The 19,334-nt window shown below is 46.1% G+C and overlaps 1 protein-coding gene across 2 annotated transcripts in view; it reads left to right on the top strand.

The window, feature by feature from the left end:
- The first annotated feature begins 7,469 nt into the window (after nt 1-7,469).
- LRRTM4 (leucine rich repeat transmembrane neuronal 4) overlaps nt 7,470-19,334 on the top strand; it is a 1,783,294-nt gene continuing 1,771,429 nt past the window's right edge. The window contains exons 1-2 of one of the 2 annotated variants that reach the window (XM_086943519.1): nt 7,470-8,134; nt 14,839-16,373. In XM_086943519.1, coding sequence (XP_086799645.1) covers nt 8,131-8,134; nt 14,839-16,373 — 1,539 coding nt within the window. In that variant the 5' untranslated portion in view covers nt 7,470-8,130. Of the gene's footprint in view, nt 8,135-14,838; nt 17,661-19,334 lie in introns of those variants that run through there. The other variant, XM_086943520.1, reaches the window with a different exon arrangement.

Below are 19,334 nucleotides of genomic sequence, written 5' to 3' on the forward strand. Positions count from 1 at the left end.
GTTATTTTACCTATGTAGGTTTAGGTTAGTGAGAGTTTACCTCACTGTGAGTTAGGCCCCTAAATGTTATTTATTCTTAGGAGGCAGAGTCTCATGTGTTTAGACTAGTGAGGAGATTGCCTACTGTATTTTTACCGGTGAGGCCCAAATGTGAGTTATGCTTAATGTGCTATGCCATTATGCCTGTGACACCTCTGAATGTGCTTTATGCATTATGTGTCTTACCTACACCTCTGAATGTTTCTATGTATCATGTGTAATGCTTCTGACCTATACCCCTAAATGTATTTTATTCTTAGGTGGTTGTGTTTTGCCTAGTATAGTTTATACTAGAGAGGTAATACGTCCATGCGTGATCTAGGCCTATGGTTATTAGTATTGCGTAGTGTGTACCTACCTGTTACCAGTGGTTACTGGTTGTGATCTTTAATTGTTATTTTGTGCTACATTTATTCTAAGTTCTAGAAGTGCTATTTCTGCTAAGTGTTGATTCTGACAGCGGCCCATGTGGCCCTGTCCTGGTATAAATAATCCTGTGTGAATATTGCCCGTGCCAGTTGGCACAATGTATATTGTGTGATTACTATCTGATGTGTTTTGACAATACAAAAGTTATTTTTATATAACCTTGTGTGGAGTTCCCTTTGTGGTGTGCCTAGGATGTTGTTGCATTTATAATTATAATATTTGTGTATTTTAAGTTTTTTTTTTTACAGGAAAATATAATTTCCCCCTATCTATAACTAAGGGTGAGGGGGGAACTCTGCTCCTCCGGCGGAGTTCCTTGAGTTTTGCCTGCCCAGCCCTCCACTTGGAGCGCGCAGCTTTGAAAAACACTATGTTTTTTTTCGCACACATCTCACCAACCTTAAGCTGGCATGTAAGAAAAACCAATTGCTGGACCACCTCCAAGCGAGATTTCTCAATGCGGGAAGTCAGAGCAGGTCGCTACCGCTCGTGGCAAGAAAGCTGCAGCTCAAGTTGAGAAAGTTGCAGAGTGAGTAGAAAATGTACTCAAGTGACAGAAAGAAGCAGTGCCCTCTGATGCCTTTAGCACTGATTGTGCAGCACAGGACAAGCTTCTGGAGCAAAAAAGTAGCATGAGCAAAGCAACGTACTAAAACTCCGACATTTGCAGAACTCTGTGGAATCTCATTGAGTTTTTAGGTAACTCTGTGGAACTCCATAGAGTGGAACTGTGAGTTTTGCCCAGGCCTATCTATAACTAAGGTTTAGCCTTTGTTTTTTTTTTACTTTCATTTTTAAGATGTACAAAAAAATCCTGTGTCCTCAAGTGGAGAGTTGTTGTGTGGAGGGCCACACCGCACAAAGGAGGGCAGAGTTGTACAGAGCAGTGTTGTAGAGTGGATTATTGTACAGTGGAATACAGTGAAGTGGAAGAGAGTGGAGTGGGGATGAATACATTTAAGTAAAGTATGATAGAGTTGAGTGGAGTCTTATACAGTAGAATGAATCAGAATCTATAACAGTTCAGTGTCATAGAATGGAGTTGAGTACTGTGCTATAAATTGGAGTGGTCTGTCATAAAGTACAGTGGAGTTTTGTGTTGGAAAGTGTTGGAGAGTCTTGTAAAGTGAAGTAGAAGGATGTACTGTGGAGTGCTGATGGATAGAGTTGAGTATAGATTTGTAAAGTGGAGTGTACGCATATGAAGTTGAGTGCTATGTCACTGAGCGGCATAGAAATGTAGTAGAAAAGAGGGGGAGAATGTGGTAGAGTTGAACGGTTTAGAGAGCAGTGTGAAGAATGGTGTAGAGTATGGTGAAGTATTATATAGTGGAGTATAGTGAAGCGTAGTCGATTGGAGTCATATAAGACAGGCTAAAATAAAGTGTCATAGAGTGTAATGTTATGTTGTAGAATAACGTTACAAAGAGTGGAGTACAGTGGCTATCATAGCTTAGAGTGTATTAAAGTGTTACAGTGTGGAGTGGTGTCGCCTACAGTAAAGTCGAAGCAGTTTTCTTCGCTGTTGGAAAGTGTTGTACAGTAGAGTAGAATGTAGTGGCACAGAGCAGTTTTGATTGTTGTTGTGTACAGTGGAGTGGATCAGAGAAACGTACAGTACAGTGTGGTAGAGGGGCATGATATTAAGTGTTGTAGTGTTGATTGTCATAAAGTTTAGCAAAGTAGATTAGTAAAGAGTGGAGCACTGTAGTACAGTAAGTAGAGTGGAGTAATATGCGTTGGAGTTGAGTGACATAGAGTAGGGTGGAGTGACATAGAGGGAATTGTCTAGAGTGTTGTAGAGCATCATAGAATGCTGTACACTTGCAGTGAGTTGAGTAACGTGTTTTCCAGTGGAGTGCTATAGGGTGGAGCATTGTGTGGCACAGTGGAAGGACACAGATTGTTTTTGAGTGGAGTAGAGTCTTGTGCAGTGGAGTAGATTTGGGTTGGTATGGGGAGGAGTTTGGTAGAGTAGAGTGACATAGACTGAAATACCAGAGAGCAGCAGCCGCGGTCAGTAGTGGAAGTACCTGCCGGGCGGTGACATGGGGAGGGTCAGGGTGGGGGGTAGTAATCTATGGATTACTGAGCTTTACAGGTAAGTAAACATACAAATAAATAAAATTAATTTTGTTGCGCGCAGTGCATTGCATTTGGGGATGCCGTGCAAACAATGAAATTTGTTTTATTTATTTATATGTTTACTTACCTGTATAGCTTCGTAATACATATTTTACTACCCCCCACCCCGCCCGGCAGGTACTCCCGCTACCGACCACAGCTGGAGAGCAGAGTGGACTGGAGTGGCATTCAGCAAAATAGCTGAGTTCTGTAATGTCCAGTGGAATGGCATACAATGGAATGGCATACACAGTAATGGCGTTCAGTGGAGTGGGGGAGAGTGGAATAGCATACAGTAGAGTGGCATAGAGTAGAACGGTGGCCAATGGAATAGTGTAAAATGGAGTGCGCTGAGTGGAGTGGTGTACATTAGATTGAGGTAGAGTGGAGTAGCATACAGTGGACTGAAATACAATGGAATAGTGTACAGTGGAGTGTTGAGTGTAGTCACATAGAGTTGAATAGCGTTCAGTGTAGTGGTGTACAATGAAGTGAACTAGAGTGAACAGTGTACAGTAGAGCAGTGTACATATAATAACGTATACACTTAATAACGTATTAAGTGTAATAAGGTAACTAAGTGTTAGTCTATCCTTGCTATAGGGAAAAACGACTTTAAGATTTTTTCACTTTCAGGATATGCAAACTTTCAATACACATGTCCTTCATTTTCAGCACCATGCATCCTGCCATATGAGCCTTTGGAGCCTAACTTAGGGAGGCCTATAGTTATTAAAATGAAAGATATAGGCTTGGCAAAAGATTCCCATTTCCGATTTTAAATGGCAGTTTAAAATTGCCCTACTGGCTGCTGTGGCAGGACTAAGACATGTTTTACAGTGCTACTTTAGTGGGTGGTGCAATGAGTGCTGCAGCGCACTTGTAGCATTTCATTTACGGGCCTTGAGTCCATGTACCACTGTTAGAAATAGGGTCTCTAGTTGGCAGTGGTTTGCACATCGCCCATATAGGGGCCCTCACTCTAGTCATGGTAAGAGAGTAGCAGAGCTAAGATAACCCCTGCATACCCCCTTGGTAGCTTGGCACAAGCAGTCAGGCTTATCTCAGAGCAATATGTAAAGTATTGGTACACACACAAACACAGTAACACAAGGAGAAAACTGCAAAAGGGGTCCATGCCTGTTTAGAAAAATAGCCAATTTTTATCTGAATAAAGCAAGACCAAAATGACAAAATCAAACATACACAAGTCAAAAGATCACTTTTAAAAGGTTAAGCAAGTTTAGTCCATAGAAATAAATGGATGCATTTGTTTTAGCACAAAGTACCTTATATGCATCAAAAATCAAAGATGAGGCAGGGGAAGTGAGGCGCTGGAAAAGAAAAGTGGTACGTCGGTTCCTTACTACGTAATGGAGGTGATGCATCGGTTCCTCATTGGCAGGGGAGGTGATGCGCTGTTTCCTTACTACTAGGTAGGGAAGGAGATGTGTCAGTTCCTTACTGGTAGGGGAGGTGATGGGTCAGTTTCCAGACATGCAGCATCGGTTCTTTACTACTGTGCAATGTTTATGAATAATCAGTGCAAAGGGGTGATTCATTGAAAATCCAGACATGCTGCATCTATGTGACATTGGAGAAGCATGTTTTGCATTGATTCCACAGTCGCAAAGCAGGCGCTGTGTCAGTGTCAGAGTGTGTGTCACAGATGTCTGTGACACAGTACCCTAAACTCACGCTGCAACGATTTTTCTGACACACTGTGTTAGCAAGCTGGGGCCTGCAGTGAAAGCCATGGTTGAAGTGTTGAACGGGAACCATGCTTCGGTGCAGGCAGCGCCAATGAGGCAATTGTTTGCACCAATGCTTTGATAAAATAGGCGTTGGTAGTCGATGCATAGATTTTTTCTTTAAGATCACCAGGTTACACTTCCAAGGGCCCAGGAACTGGAGTTGGCACCACTTGGCAAGTCAGGACTCTCAGCAGTAGAGCCAGGCACTGGTAGGCGAAGTCTTTGATGGCCCTTTTTAGCTTTTCGAGCTCATATTCTCTAGCTTCTTGCCTGCCCTCCGACTCCCCTAGGGACAGACTTTTAGAGGATACAATGCTGCCAGTCCTGGAGGATGCTCTCCCCCCAGGCAGAACCAGATCCACAAAATCCTCATTCAGGCTCTGTACCTCCATCTCCACACCCTCATCCTCAGTATGGTCACCAGCCTTCTTTGCTGCCAACCAGGCACTCAGCGCCTTTTGCAGCTCCTCCTTCTTAGTGAGGCCTTTAATAGGACATTTGAGCTACTTGCCGAACTTTTTGAGCTGAGGCACCGTATAGGTTTAGGTATAGGATTCCAACCTCTCTGGCTCACAAGCCTGAGACATAAGTGTGGATCAAAACTTCCAAAGAAGATAAAAATCAAACACAGTATGTGGTTGCGTAGTGGTATCTGATATGGAGTTGTGTACACCAGTCACTGTATGTACAGTACAAACACATGTTCAATCCTCACCACTGACCACCAGTGTTACAAATGAGGTCTCTAGTTGGCAGTGTTTGCACCATGTCCAAGTATGAAGTCAGTGCGAGGATTTTCTCCTTCAGTCCACCAGATTCTACTTCCAAGGGCCCAGGAACTGTATTTGGCACAACTTGGCAAATCAGGACTCTCTGCAGTAGAGGCCAGGCACTGGTAGGAGAAGTCCTTGATGGCCCTGAGATTTCTTAACAGGAGGAAAGCATACACAAGCCCTTGAGGAACCATGGAAGCAGGATACGAAAAGCAAAGTCCAGTCCTTTCCCTCCCAGGACAAAAGCAGCAAGCCAGCACAACAAAGAAACAGGCAGATTTTCAGTTACTCCTACACCACCCAGCTCTTTTTAGTATAACAAGATTTTACTATACTGCACTTTATTTGGGATTGCGTGGGTGAATGCTGATTGATGTCACTTCTTTTAGCATTCTTTTTTTTATGTTACAAGCTGTTTCTTAACAGTACTGTAGCCACATTGAACTTTACTCTTCTTTAAGGAGCTCCAGAGACAATTGCCTGAAAGCTATAACTGATTCTAGTGTTTTATAATGTTATTGTGACGTTTATTTAGTATTACCAAAATAATCTTATTATTGGATTTTTATTTTTCATGATGTAATGAATTACTCTATTGTTCTGCTCGATAAAAAACTGAATTATAAACAGAATGTACTGCCTATTAACAAAAGTGATAGTGTTTGTGATATTGGGATTATTTTTAACTATTGTTGGAAAATGATGGATACTAATTAAATTATTGTATTAAAGCCAATTAGGTATGTAATATACATTTAATTTGTTGATTTAATGTGTTGTAACATTTTATTTTAATATTTCTAGGAAGAGAAAATGTTACTTTAATTCACAATTAAATTACGTATTAAAATATTTTTTATAGTATCATAAACTTAAATAATTGTCTCTGTGCTTTCTCCTAGGGAGACTGTGTGAAAAATTACTAATAGTATCTTTACACTCAAAAATCCTGTTGTAGGAGGCACTACCTTCTGATTTTAGTGGGTGGACATTTTTAAGTCTACACGTATGGGTAATCAATGCTTGGCAATGGTCAGTGCTTTAAATGGAAACATTGAAGTGCAGGTAATGTACCAGAGTACCTGCTTGTTTTTTTTAGAAGTGCTGGTACTCTCCAATTTAAGGTTTTGCATTTCTCTTGAGAAGTGCTGGTACTCTTGCTCTTAAAACAAAAAAGTGCTGGTACTCCGTACTGGACAGTACCGGACCATTTAAAGCACTGGCAATGGTGAACAGCAGAAATGTTCAGAGTTACAGCCAGGTGTAGAAGCAAATATACAGCTGAGTAAATACACACCTGAATAGTTGTCTTTGTGAAGCGCGCCTCATGATGAGTTTAAGCTTCGGGATAGGGATTAACCTTCAGGACCTTAAATTGATCAGACTTTTGCTTCCGGTTGTGCCCAATTCCAGGAACAGTTCCATTTAGATCAACCACCTGCAAAACGCAGAGTGCGGGGTTGAACCGGGCCCCCTAAGCATGTCAGTGTGTGGGTGATGATGGGATGTCTCCAAAAGCTCTGACCTCGTGACAGTGTTGGGACCTTATGGCGAGCATTGCTCGCTTACCTTGGCTTTTGGGATTTTTCGGATGACAACCAGCCAAGGTAAATCGCCTTTGACCCTGGGATTCTGCTCTGTCCAGTGATTTTACCGGTGCGTTTCCGTACCTGGTATAGTCTGGCCTTATATTCTCGTTGGTGAGGGCCTTAAGAGATAACAGAAGGCACATTCTTCAGTCTTAAAATGTCGAGGCTACTCCTGAATGGAGGAAGTGAGCAGACTAGTCACACTAGAAATAGAATCATGATCAAACTATTGAATGTATAAATGACTGAAATGTTTATTTAAAAGCGGCATTGGCTCTAGAAAGGATTGAAAAGGGTGAGACACTTTAACAAATCACATGTGCAATTGCAAACGAGTCCCTTTCGGATCAAGGCGCCTCTAGAGAATTAAAAACAGAAACATCCGTCCTATCAATACTTATTTAACACTGCGCCGGTCACACGAGAGCCATGCGTGCGCCCCTTGAACCTTTGACCGGGCTTAAAACCAAAGCCCGTCTCTCTTTGAAATCATAATGACTTCCCCCCACTTTCAGGTGGAGGTGCCTCGAAGCTGCCGCCGCAGGTAGTAGGCTCTCTGTTCACTGCGCAGCCGGGGCACGATTAATTGAATAAAACAGCGGCAAAGAGAGCCGCTGTGCCTTTAATTGTATTTTCTGACAGAGGAAGGGCTGCATAGCAATGACAGGCTCCCTGCTTCAGGTTTTTGATGTGCAATCTGGTTCCTCCAGTGGAGGGCACTCGCTGTACCTCCAAGTGGAGCCGAGGCAGCAGCGCCATGCAGCAGCAGAGCGTCCTCGAGCTCAGGGAAGGCTGCTGAATTAAACAAGGGCTGCTTTGAGCACAGCGACAAACCACTTCCCATCCGGCCCCGCTCCATGGACGAAGCCGCCGTGCGTGGCTTCTAGACCGGGGCTCCACTCCCGCGTGGCGGGCTGCTCGCCCCCGTTTGGACCCTTGGGGCTGCGGAGGATGCATTGCTTCAGCTGGGGATGGCCGGGGCGGTCAGCCTGAAAGATGCCAATCTTCGGGAAAGCCACCACTGCCTGCGAGAAGTTGATGTCTGGCTGCCGCCGAGCCCGCTGCAGCTCACCGCCGGCGCAGGTTGCATATTAAACTGATGCCTCTTTGGTGAATTCGACGCGGGGACCGAGAAAATTGGACGCCGTCCCGGTTGCCAGAGGATTTCCCCTTCCTGCTCACCTCACCACCCCACTCCCCTAATTTACCCTTCACCCTCAACCCCTGCCCCCGCATTCTTCCTCGGGTGGAACTTTGCCTGGATTGAGAGGGATGTTTGCTGGATATGGGATGCTATGAGCGACGGGCTTCCACTGCCATGAAGGCGTCGGCGATTTAATTGAATACAAAAACAAAAAAAAGACGGACATAAAAATACAGAACTCAACCGAGAAGGGGGACCTGCTAATCAGATGACAAAGAATGGGTGAGTAACTTCGGCTGCTTCACTCCCACCACGGACTCCCTCCAGACGGAGGTTCGTGCCAGCCGGGGGGTCGTCTAGTGCAGAGAGGGTCGTAGGTGGGCAGAGGCGCTGCGCTGGGTGATGGGGAGAGGGGCCCCGGGAGGGAGGCTGACATTGGATTAGGTCGTCCTGCCTTCCTGCCGTGAACATTCGGTGATTGCCGGGGGCTGGGCTGGGGGTTTATGGAAGCATTAATGCCCCTTCGCGATGTGCGCTACTCCAGCACTCAGTGCCCCCTCCCAAAAAAAACCGGATATACACACACATTATTTTTTCCTATCAGTATCTGGGGCAATATCTATTACCTCCATCGGAACGCGTGCCATTTTTTTTTATTTACCCCTCAGGTTCTCAATTAGTAATAATTGCACCATTAGCAACCTTGCCGTGATTTTTATTATTTACCCTCTCAAGGTCCATGGCAGTGTTAAAAGCTTTGCAGTAATAATTGCCCCACCACATTTATGTTATGATGGTATTAATTGCCCATTCCCCGAGTAGGAGCCATACTTGTCCACATCATGATGCGTGGTGGTGTGTATTCCCTCCGTGACTCGTGCCAGCGTACACTGTCCTTCCTGTGCCCGTGCCAGTATGCAATGCCCTAATCAGAATCTCTGACAGTATGCATTGCCGCCATAGCACTGAATGCAAGAATGAATTGCCCCACCACGATCTGAGTCAATGCCGATGGCCCCACTGGGGTATTTGCCATCATTCAGTGGCCCGTCAATATCTGCCGTCATATGTGTTATGCATATCAGAATCCACGCTGTAGTTATTGCGCCTTGCGGCCCCCGCGTGTATTAATTGCCCGTTCGAGATCTGCGTCATTCTTAAATGCACCGTTAGAATCTGGAAGTGCGTCGATCGCCCCCTCAGAATCCGCGTCCATCGTTCGCTTCTTCGCGTCTCGTGCTTGTTTGAATTGCCTTGCACCTCTCTGACTCGTTCTCTCGCACCTGTCTAAAAGGCACATGCCTGTAAATGGGGAGGGGGTCCGTGTTCCTGTTTGCTTCACAACAGGATGCTTATTAACATTTACTGCCCCGTCAGGATTTAAACCTGTTCCAGTGGGGAGAATGCCCCTGTTAAAGTTCCCTCCCGCCCCACCTCTACTACACGTTTTCAGCATGCCCACCTTATGTGCCCAAAAGTATTTCTCTTTCCCCGGCCAGTGCAGAGAAACCACCCATGCGGTGTGCAGCGCTATGCAAAGATGAACATAAGTAGCCCCCCGCACGGCGCACCTGCGAGGATGGCAGATGTGCAATCCATAGGCGAATATGCGTGCGAGTGCTCTGCATTCACGCCTGGAAAATAATTAAATATATGCCAATTTGATTCGGTTGCCTGCAGCCAGATGCCTGTTGCCTGGATGGATAAAACGGTTAGCGTATGGCAACCGGAGCGCAGCCATCTATCCATGGGGCAGCTTTTTAATGCCGGGCTTCGGATCCGAGTTTTGGAGGCCCTTTCTTCCATGGATGGATGCGTGCGGGCCAAGGATGGCCACAGTACAGCTGCTCGGGCCAGAAGCTTTGTGCAATAAACATTCCATCAAATGGCCAAGCTGCAGACTCGGCCCCGTCGTGGGCATGGCGCGTGTTTTTTTCCCCGAGATGGCTGTCAGTGATGCTTGCACACCGTCCCATTTCTGATACTGTGACGAGGGGTGTACCCCTCCGTTGAAGTGTGAGGGGGAGGCGTGGACTGGCCTGTGGGAGTTCACCTCAAAATGGCCCTTGAAGAGAGCTCGTTTTTGGCGGGACCTGGGAAGAAGAACTCTGTCATGAGGCAGCCAGAAAGATCACTTGATCCCTAGATTCACCTCAGGGGGGAGAGACCTTGTATTAATGGAACGATACTTAGGAACAAGACAGGGGAGGACGGAACTAGGGGGGAGCTCACGTTTGAAGGGAACTAGGGAAGAGTCCATATTAAGAGGGAGGAGTATTTCTCCTTATAAGGGAGTTTGGGAGGTTCTGAGCTTGAAAAAGGGGCACATTTGCGAAGGGGGTAATAGATGGGCCGGTGTCTTGGAGGGCGGCAGTTCAACTCAAGGGTGCTCCTTTAAGGTGAGAGAGGGAACTCGTGCAAGGTGGAAGGTAGAAGAGCCGGCACAGCAAGCTTGCTGGGCAGGAGTTCTCCCTGGGCGGGGTTTATAGATTGAACTACTTTATGGAAGGAGCTCCGAGCAGCCTTCTGTCAGGGGGCCACGGTAGGGGCAATTTATCCTCTTAGTAGGTAGTTTGGAAGGAGCTGAAATAAGGAGTGAGTTCAATTTAACCGACAGCCTACGACCCAGTGACCCCAAAAAGGGAGCTCGCATTGGAAGGGAACTCAGGGTCTTTTTAGACGTGTGAGATCACGTTATCATATTAAGGTATGAGGGCGCACACTTTCCTGGTCACTCAACAGCTATGTGCTACACTGGAGCCCTCAACTTATTGGCCGTTTTAGTCCTAAACGGTGTTTAAGTACGCACACTTAAACAGCCCGAAAGAACTCCGTATGCCAGACACACATATGCATATTCACAAACGTGCACACACAGACGGTCTGGAAGGCATGCAAAGCACACCTCAGGCACGCTTCAGACGTAGCAAAACGTCTAAATACTCGACCCCAGACACAGGCAGTCACACTGAAACAGCCCTGCAGGTGACCACCGCGCACAGCCACACAGGTAAATAGAAACCTCCGCACACACACGAAAGACTCAAGATTCCCACCTTTTCATAAACATATGAATACATCGAAACCCCACATTTACTATGTCACGCGCGCACGCGTACACACAGAATAACGCACACAGATATCATACACAGACACGTGCATGAAGAAGGCACACTGACAGGCATATGTAAACAGGCACACACATTAGTAAACTGGCACACTGAAATAGAACACCAGAATGCAGAATCACACACATGAACGCGTCCTAACTCGCACAGGTAAACACACGAACATGGAACCGCCCTCACCCACACAGACATCTTTGTTGACAAAACAAACCAGCAGTCCCACTTCCTTGCATATACACATAATTAGGGAATCCAAGCACACCTACAGCAACATATCACCGCCGCGCTCACGTGTGTACTCACAACTAAAACCTACTCCTATACCAAGAAGACGTATCTTCAAACGCAAAATACACACTTTCAAGAACACAGACTTTCACTGCACAAAAACACGTGTTCTCTCATTCACACGTATACAAATACACACACACACACCCATACACACACACTGATTTACACAAAGTGCCCACAAACCTCAATTCTCACCAACACTAAAGAAAAGCACAAAGCGATGCCTAGTAACATACAAAGATACCTACTATTGCACACCATCCATCCATACACTATACACATCTGCGGCCAGGCGCCCTCGCGCACGTATACACAACACACAGACAGCCACCGTCACTTCACAAACACGCGTACGAACACATGCACTATTCTTTGCTCGACATGCCCGGCCCCGCGCTCTGGTAACAGAGAGAGTCAGGATGTGTGCGTGTGCGCGACGCGTGAGAGTTTTCGAGGGCGATAGATGGAGACAGAACGAGAGAGAGAGATGTCAGTCCTCTCAAACACTTCTTCACGGGGCACATGGGGGCCTTTATTTGGAACATAACTGCTCCCTACGCCAGGACCCTTCTTCCGGCCCGAGGCGAAGGTTCAGAGGTTAAAGAGCGGCGGTAAAATGTTTTCTCCGGGCTTCACGACAGCAACACGCAGGAATGGAGATCCAAGCCGCTCTAGCAAGAGATATGAATGCATCGGAGTGCATTGCCTCTGCAGGGCTGGGGAAGAGGCCCCTTCAGGCTGCACGCGACAGGCTACTGCCTGCCCTAACTGGGGCTATCCTATAACATAGGGTGCCCCAAGCAATGCTTCTGATTAAGGTGGTGGAGAGGGTCCCTCCCTTCCCTTCTCTCATGGTGAGACAGGGCTGTGAGATTCCCCATCGGTGTTTTTCTAAAGTTGCATAGCTACTGTGGCCGAGTATGCCTACATATGTGGCAAGGAAAGGCAACTTATGTGGCACGTTTTGTGATAGTATTGCTTTCCTTTATTTTTGCACATACTAACTTTCTCTGGGTAATGTTTTCGCCTCATTAGCATCAGTTTAATACCCACATACAGTAATAAGCAACTGAAAGATGACCACCCAATGTTTGCAAAGAGCCGTCCACTTTGCAGCAACACTTGTAGCAGCATTTTAGTAACTTTGGATACATTTGGGTTAGAAACAATTTGTTTTGGATACAATCTACAGGTTATGAAGCAGATAATGGTTTAAGGGCCAAATGTGGCAAGTCCATATTTATGCGAAAAATCCTCCAGACGCAAAAAATCGCACAAATCCAGAGGTCCTGATCAAGGCAACTGAAGCACTGATTTCACTTAACACTGTACACTAATTTTTCTCTTTCTGTAGGACATGTCCCTAGTTACTCTGTTCCGCCCATTGGCCTTACTGTGTAGGATAAACGTATATGCGAGATTACTCGACATCAAAAAGAGGAAGGGGACAAACCCATTGTTCTATTTTCTATTTGTTTTTATTAGTTGGCTCTTGCTGCCATCACATTTTTACTTCACTGCATTGTAAATAGCTCGTTCCACTATTTACAAACTCACTGGTAATCCTTCACTAAGCCCTGGCACAATGACAGGCTGAGTAGCCTGGCATCATTTTATCAGTTTGACCTAGAGCCTGCACACAGTTCGCATCGTCTGGTGCAATGACCCACTGAGCTGCTTCAGCAGGTTATCCAGCCTGAAAGGCTACATGTAGATCGGGAACTTCTTATCTCTTCTGCTGGTGCACCAACCCACTGGGCTGCACCAGCAGCTCGTTCGGATCCAATAGCTTGATTCATCAATCAGAAACCTTCTATTACTCCCTCCTTATTCATATATGTTAGGCGTAACGAAAACTGAGGGGGGCCTCCCTGCACGGTTCGTAGAGGGCCCCCCTCCGGGCTCAATCATGAGCTCTCTGCCCAGAGTGCAGTGCCGAGGGGCCCCTTGGAGCTTGAGGCCCCCCGCACCGCGTGGGCTGCGGGGGGCCTATGTTACGCCCTGCCAGAGGTTTTAATGTACAGGGTAACTGAACACTTGAGCATCCGCCCGAGCAGCAAAAACAGGCTCAGCGCACCTCAGGAAGCGGCAACAGCCGAGAAGCAGCACACGGGCTTACAAGGGCCGAGGGGGGACGAACCTGGGGGAGTGCAATCCATCACAGGACGGCGCGGACGACACTAACATGGGCGCCTGTGCTAGTAGTACGGCCCTAGGGGACCCTGTGGAAAAGATGGGAGAGACGCAAAGAGATATGGGCATAAGATGGATGAACAAGTATAGGAATACAGAGAGGGGGAGAAGGGGGCTGCGAGGCTCGGATGAGACATTACGCGATCGGCCGGCTGAACAGGTGGGCTGGAGAAAAGATGGTTTCTGGGAGAAGAGAGATGTACAGATTGACGTAGGAACGAGATGGATGAGCGAAGTGGTGCGTCACGAGAGGAGAGAGAGTCTCGAGAGAGAGAGAGAGAGAGAGAGAGAGAGCGCATGAGAGAAAGAGACGAATGTGAGATAAAGAGGGAAATGGGTAAGAGAGACGCAGAAAGGCAGATTTCGGCCAACGATAGGCAGTGATTGGAAGCAGGATAGGAGCTTTGAAAGAAACGTACAAGAGGGACGGTAGAGACACATATAAATGGAAAAGAGGCAGATTGATAGAGGGGCACAAGGAAAGAACAGATAGCGAGGGATGCGATCCTAGATAGAGGGAAAGCCACACAGACAGACAGGCAGGTACATAGACAGACAGACAGACAGACAGACGGACGGACGGACGGGCGGGCGTGCAGGCAGGCAGGCAGGCAGGCAGGCAGGCAGGCAGACAGACAGATAGATAGATAGATAGATAGATAGATAGATAGATAGATAGATAGATAGATAGATAGATAGATAGATAGATAGATAGATAGATAGATAGATAGAGAAAGAGAGAGAGAGAGAGAGAGAGATAGATAGATAGATAGATAGATAGATAGATAGATAGATAGATAGATAGATAGATAGATAGATAGATAGATAGATAGATAAGAACAAGAAAAGAAATAGACAGCAATTTGTACAAGGAGTTTGGAGGGCAGACACATGTCGAAGGAAAGATAGGCTTCAAAAAAGAATTGAGAAGAGGAAAAGAGTGAGGGAAGAAGAGATCGGGGTGAGGGCTAACTAAAGTGGAATGTGGATTAGGAGCTGTACGTAGAGCTGTAGAGAGAGAAGAAATAAAGAAAGAGAGGAAACTTAGTTTCAGGAGAGAGAGAGAAAGGACAATAGACAGAAGAGGCAGTGGCAGAGCGAAAGCTAGATTGACAATGATGCAGACAGATTGTACAAGTTTTTGTGAAACAGTTTCAATTGCAAAACAGAATTGACCTGTAATGACAGGTGTAATAAAAGAAGAGGGGACACTGTAAATAGAGCATTTAGGGACATCACAACACTGCACCCACAACTGTTTCCAGTGTAAGTGTAAGCAGGCTGCCATGTCTAGTACTGCGGGAGGAGTCTTGGGTATTTTCCATCTGTTTGCAGCTCCTCACTCTGCATATGTTTTTTTTATCCCCACTGCAGGTTACCCTGGCATGAAGCAGCTGGTGCTGGTACTCCTCCCCGCGCTGCTGCTGGTGGTGATGCTGGCAGGTGCACAGCGTGCTTGCCCCAAGAACTGCCGGTGCGATGGGAAGATTGTCTACTGCGAATCGCATGCCTTCAAGGACATCCCAGCGAACATCTCTTCTGGCTCCCAGGGTCTGTCTTTGCGCTACAACAGCATCCAGAAGCTCAAATCCTACCAGTTTGCTGGTCTCCACCAACTTGTCTGGCTCTACCTGGATCATAATTACATCAACTCTGTGGATGAGGATGTTTTTCAAGGAATCCGCCGGCTGAAGGAGCTGATCCTCAGTTCCAATAAAATCACTCATCTGCACAATAAAACGTTCCACCCTGTCCCCAACCTTCGTAACCTGGACTTGTCTTACAACAAACTGCAGTCCCTGCAGCAGGACCAATTTAAAGGACTCCGAAAGCTCTTGATTTTGCACTTGAGGTCCAACTCACTCAAAACAGTGCCAATACGGGTTTTTCAAGACTGTCGGAACCTGGATTTCTTGGACCTGGGTTACAACCGCCTGCGCAGCCTCTCCCGCAATGCTTTTGCAGGCTTGCTAAAGCTCAAAGAGCTGCATTTGGAACACAACCAATTCTCCAAGGTCAACTTTGCTCACTTTCCTCGCCTTTTTAACTTGCGCTCGCTCTATCTGCAGTGGAATCGGGTACGTTCCATCAACCAGGGCCTAACCTGGACCTGGAGTTCTCTGCACAATCTGGACCTGTCAGGCAATGACATCCAAACCATAGAACCCGGCACTTTCCAGTGCCTCCCTAATTTGCAGAAGCTCAACCTGGATTCCAACAAGCTGGTCAATGTCACTCATGAGACTACCCAAGCCTGGATCTCGCTCACCTCCATCACTTTGTCGGGCAACATGTGGGAATGTAGCAGGAGCATTTGCCCTCTAGTTTCTTGGCTCAAGAACTTTAAGGGTAACAAGGAGAGCACCATGATATGTGCTGGCCCAAAGCACATCCAGGGGGAGAAGGTCACGGAGGCTGTAGATGCATACGGCATATGTGCTGAAATCCCAGTGGTGGCCACCGAACGAGCTTACCAGGCTCCCAAAATACGCTGGAAGTCACCAACCGTTCCCCAGCCCACCACACCCCAGCTGGAGCAAGTGTCACCTACTGCCTTCACAGCAAGCCCTTCCCCCGGCCTTCAGACAGCTGGGACAGAGCAGGAGTATGAGCATGTCTCCTTTCACAAAATCATTGCTGGAAGTGTGGCGCTCTTTCTGTCGGTGGCCATGATACTGCTGGTCATCTACGTGTCTTGGAAGCGATACCCGGCCAGCATGAAGCAACTCCAGCAGCACTCCCTCATGAAGAAGCGACGGAAAAAGGCCCGGGAGTCCGAGAGGCAGATGAACTCCCCCTTGCAGGAGTATTATGTGGACTACAAACCAACAAACTCTGAGACCATGGATGTATTGGTTAACGGAGCTGGGCCCTGCACATACACCATCTCTGGCTCCAGGGAATGCGAGGTATGAACTCCGATCCTCTCCTAAAAAAAAAACTTTTCTGCTACTGGGAAGGCGAGGTAAAAAAAAATGTTTGGAGATTTTGAGGCATCTAGCAAGGATGAATGAGACTTTGCTTGTGCGGTTTTTCATTTTTTTGATTTTTTTTTCTTTTCCTGTTTTTTTTTCTTTTTCCTTTTTTTTCTTTTTTGGGCTCAGTTGTGGAACGGTTTAATGAATGAAATGGCAACCCAGGCAAGCAACGGTGGTGATTTTGGTTTTGCAAAATTGAACCGGGTTCTTTCCAGGATGAGAGAAGCAAAAAATTTGAATAAGAAAATAAATAAATAAAACGACCATAAAAAAAGGCAATTGGTGTCTTAGGGCTGAAACTGGTGTTTTTTATGCGGGGCATCCCTGCCACATTAGAGGCTGTGTACTTTATCGCTTGGTATGGACTGGTCCAGGATGTTGTCCGTTCAAACGTATCTGGATAAGAAGAGGATTTAAGCCAAAGATAAATTTGTAAAAAGGTCCGATGGGACTGCGAATGTCACACCTGGTGCGTGTACAGATGCTGATAGGAATTGCCTGTCACTTGACTTTTAACTTTCTGCAAGGGCGTTGTGTGTTAGACTTCTGCTGAACTTCTGCCCCAGGAGGGTCTACTGGTCTTTTTTGTATCGTTGCCAGCACATGCGGAACCATGTGCCCAGGGACATGGCCTTTCTGATCACAGTCCATGGCGACAACGTTTAAGAGTTCCTACATTCCAAATCGTGGTATCTTATGACGTCTTAAAATGGTGCCTGGAGATTAAACACGTTACCGCAGGCGATGGTGGCTCTTTTTGTCTTTGCCTGAGAGCGCTTCTTCGTCGGCATGGGGGAGTGATGGATTGCAGATGATGCTTGAGCGGAGAGCACAGACCTGTCAAGATGGCCTCACTGTCCACCAAAATATGTAGCTAACTCTGTACACCAAATCATTTACATTTGTACACAAATATTAATTGAAACAATCGGCCACTTGCATGCAGCACACCATTCAATTTCTGACAATAAACTGTCTAAGCAGGAGAATGCCATAAACCATTCCTTTTTAATGTCTTATAAAGACCAGCACTCCATTTTTAATAAATAATGCCAACACAACAGAAAAAAATCTATTCTCCCAAAGCCCATGGGTGCTTAACATGCCTTAGGGGCATTGGAATGGCACTGCAATCATTCAGCAATTTATTGATAATGCAGTCTGCTGTTTATGGGCTAGCAGATTTATTAATTGGCTACTTAACTGATAGTCGCTAAATCAATTCCCCTGCCCCCCCCCCCCCCCCGACAGTGAGGCATTGACAGCTCTGTGGTTTTCTTTCGGTGGAATAAGGACCAAACGTGTTTCATAGATTAATTTTAGGTTGTTTCTGGCTGTGGACAGAGCAGTGCCTGTCCGATTAGTAATCAAGAGAAAAAAAAAGCAATAAATCGCAACAAAAATTTAAAAAAGAAACAAACTAATTATATTGTTTCATCTTGCTTCTGTTGGTGGTTCATGGTTGTAAGTGGTGGCATGCGCGTGTGGTGAACTGGGAGCTGCCATGGTGATTGTGCACTTGTGGAAAAGGCTGATGGCATGCGTGGGAGTCAGGGATAATAGCTTCGCCTTCACAGAGATCTACAGCCTATGTCATTTGCATACATTTGTACAGCAACATTATTTACCAATGACTGCTTTTGGGTGTTATTCTCTACTAGTAGTGCTTATAAAATACAATGAAGCCACCGAAATTGTAAATTGCAGGTCGACAGCAAAGTACTGTAGTATAATCACGTCTAAGTGGCTGACTGGGATATTTGCATTGGAAAATGATTTATACCAATTCACATGTTTGGCTGTTTATCAACATTTTCGAAGGTTTCAGTGCTAGCCTGTAAGGTGGCATTAATGGCCAAAAATATAAATTAAGAAATATGACGAATACTCGGCTAGCATCATTATTCGGAAGGGCAGGATGACTGCTTCTAAAAATGTAGATTTCCAGTCTGACATGCCACTTACTTGCAGCAAGGCCATTGCCTTTCATAGCGACCCAGAGAAATCCCACTGACCATAGCCTGTTTGTTGTAAGTGCAGGGCATAGCCTATTAGAATGCAAAGCTCCTGTAGATTGGTAACTTCTTCTGTGCACACAAGGCTGGATTGCAGCATCCCTAGAATCATCTTTTCCACCCATCGCATGAACATGGCCATCAATAAGGAGAAGCCAGAGGTAGTAGCGCGTGCTTTTTTATACCCCTGGTTCTGCCCTTGCTAACCCTGATCTTAAAGTCAGGGTCACAGTGGCTGGAACTAAAGTCCTGCTTAGCGTATTCAGTTCCCCCTTCCTGTTGTTTTCTATCCCTTTAACTAAAAGACTGCTGAGGGACTAAAGGAGGGACGACAAAGGTCACCAGTCCAATAACTCGAGAGGGTGGTCACCAGACCATCCCTCAGGGAGAGGAGACAGACCTTTTTACGGATATGGGAAAAACTTTCCCTATTTGATGCTATAACACTAAAGTGATTTCCACACCCAGGATTAATATTGAAGACTAGTGTCTTACGGGTTAAAGCCCGCTTTCTGGAAATAAAATGTTTTTCTTTATTAGACCCTCCCCCACTCTATCAGTGGCATGCTTAATCATCGGGTCTCATCCTGGTCCCTAAAGACCAGGATGGGCTCGACCTTATTCCAGAAGCACTTTAGATATTTATAGCACAGGGTTTTGCAGAAGATTAAAAATGTGTTAAACAACCCAGCTACCCCTTTAATAGTGGTTGTTCCGGAATAACTAAAAACAGGCATTGTGAAGCATGTACAAAGTGGGCTCTGGCCCAGGGCTGCCACACTTCTAGGGCCCCAATCATTAATCTTTCAGGACAACACCAGACAGTGGAATAACACAAAAATATTTAGGCCCCTTCAAAATATGTAAAAAGGCTCCC

The sequence above is a fragment of the Lissotriton vulgaris genome, chromosome 11 (genome assembly GCF_964263255.1).
Source record: "Lissotriton vulgaris chromosome 11, aLisVul1.2, whole genome shotgun sequence".
Taxonomy (NCBI): Eukaryota; Metazoa; Chordata; class Amphibia; order Caudata; family Salamandridae; genus Lissotriton; species Lissotriton vulgaris.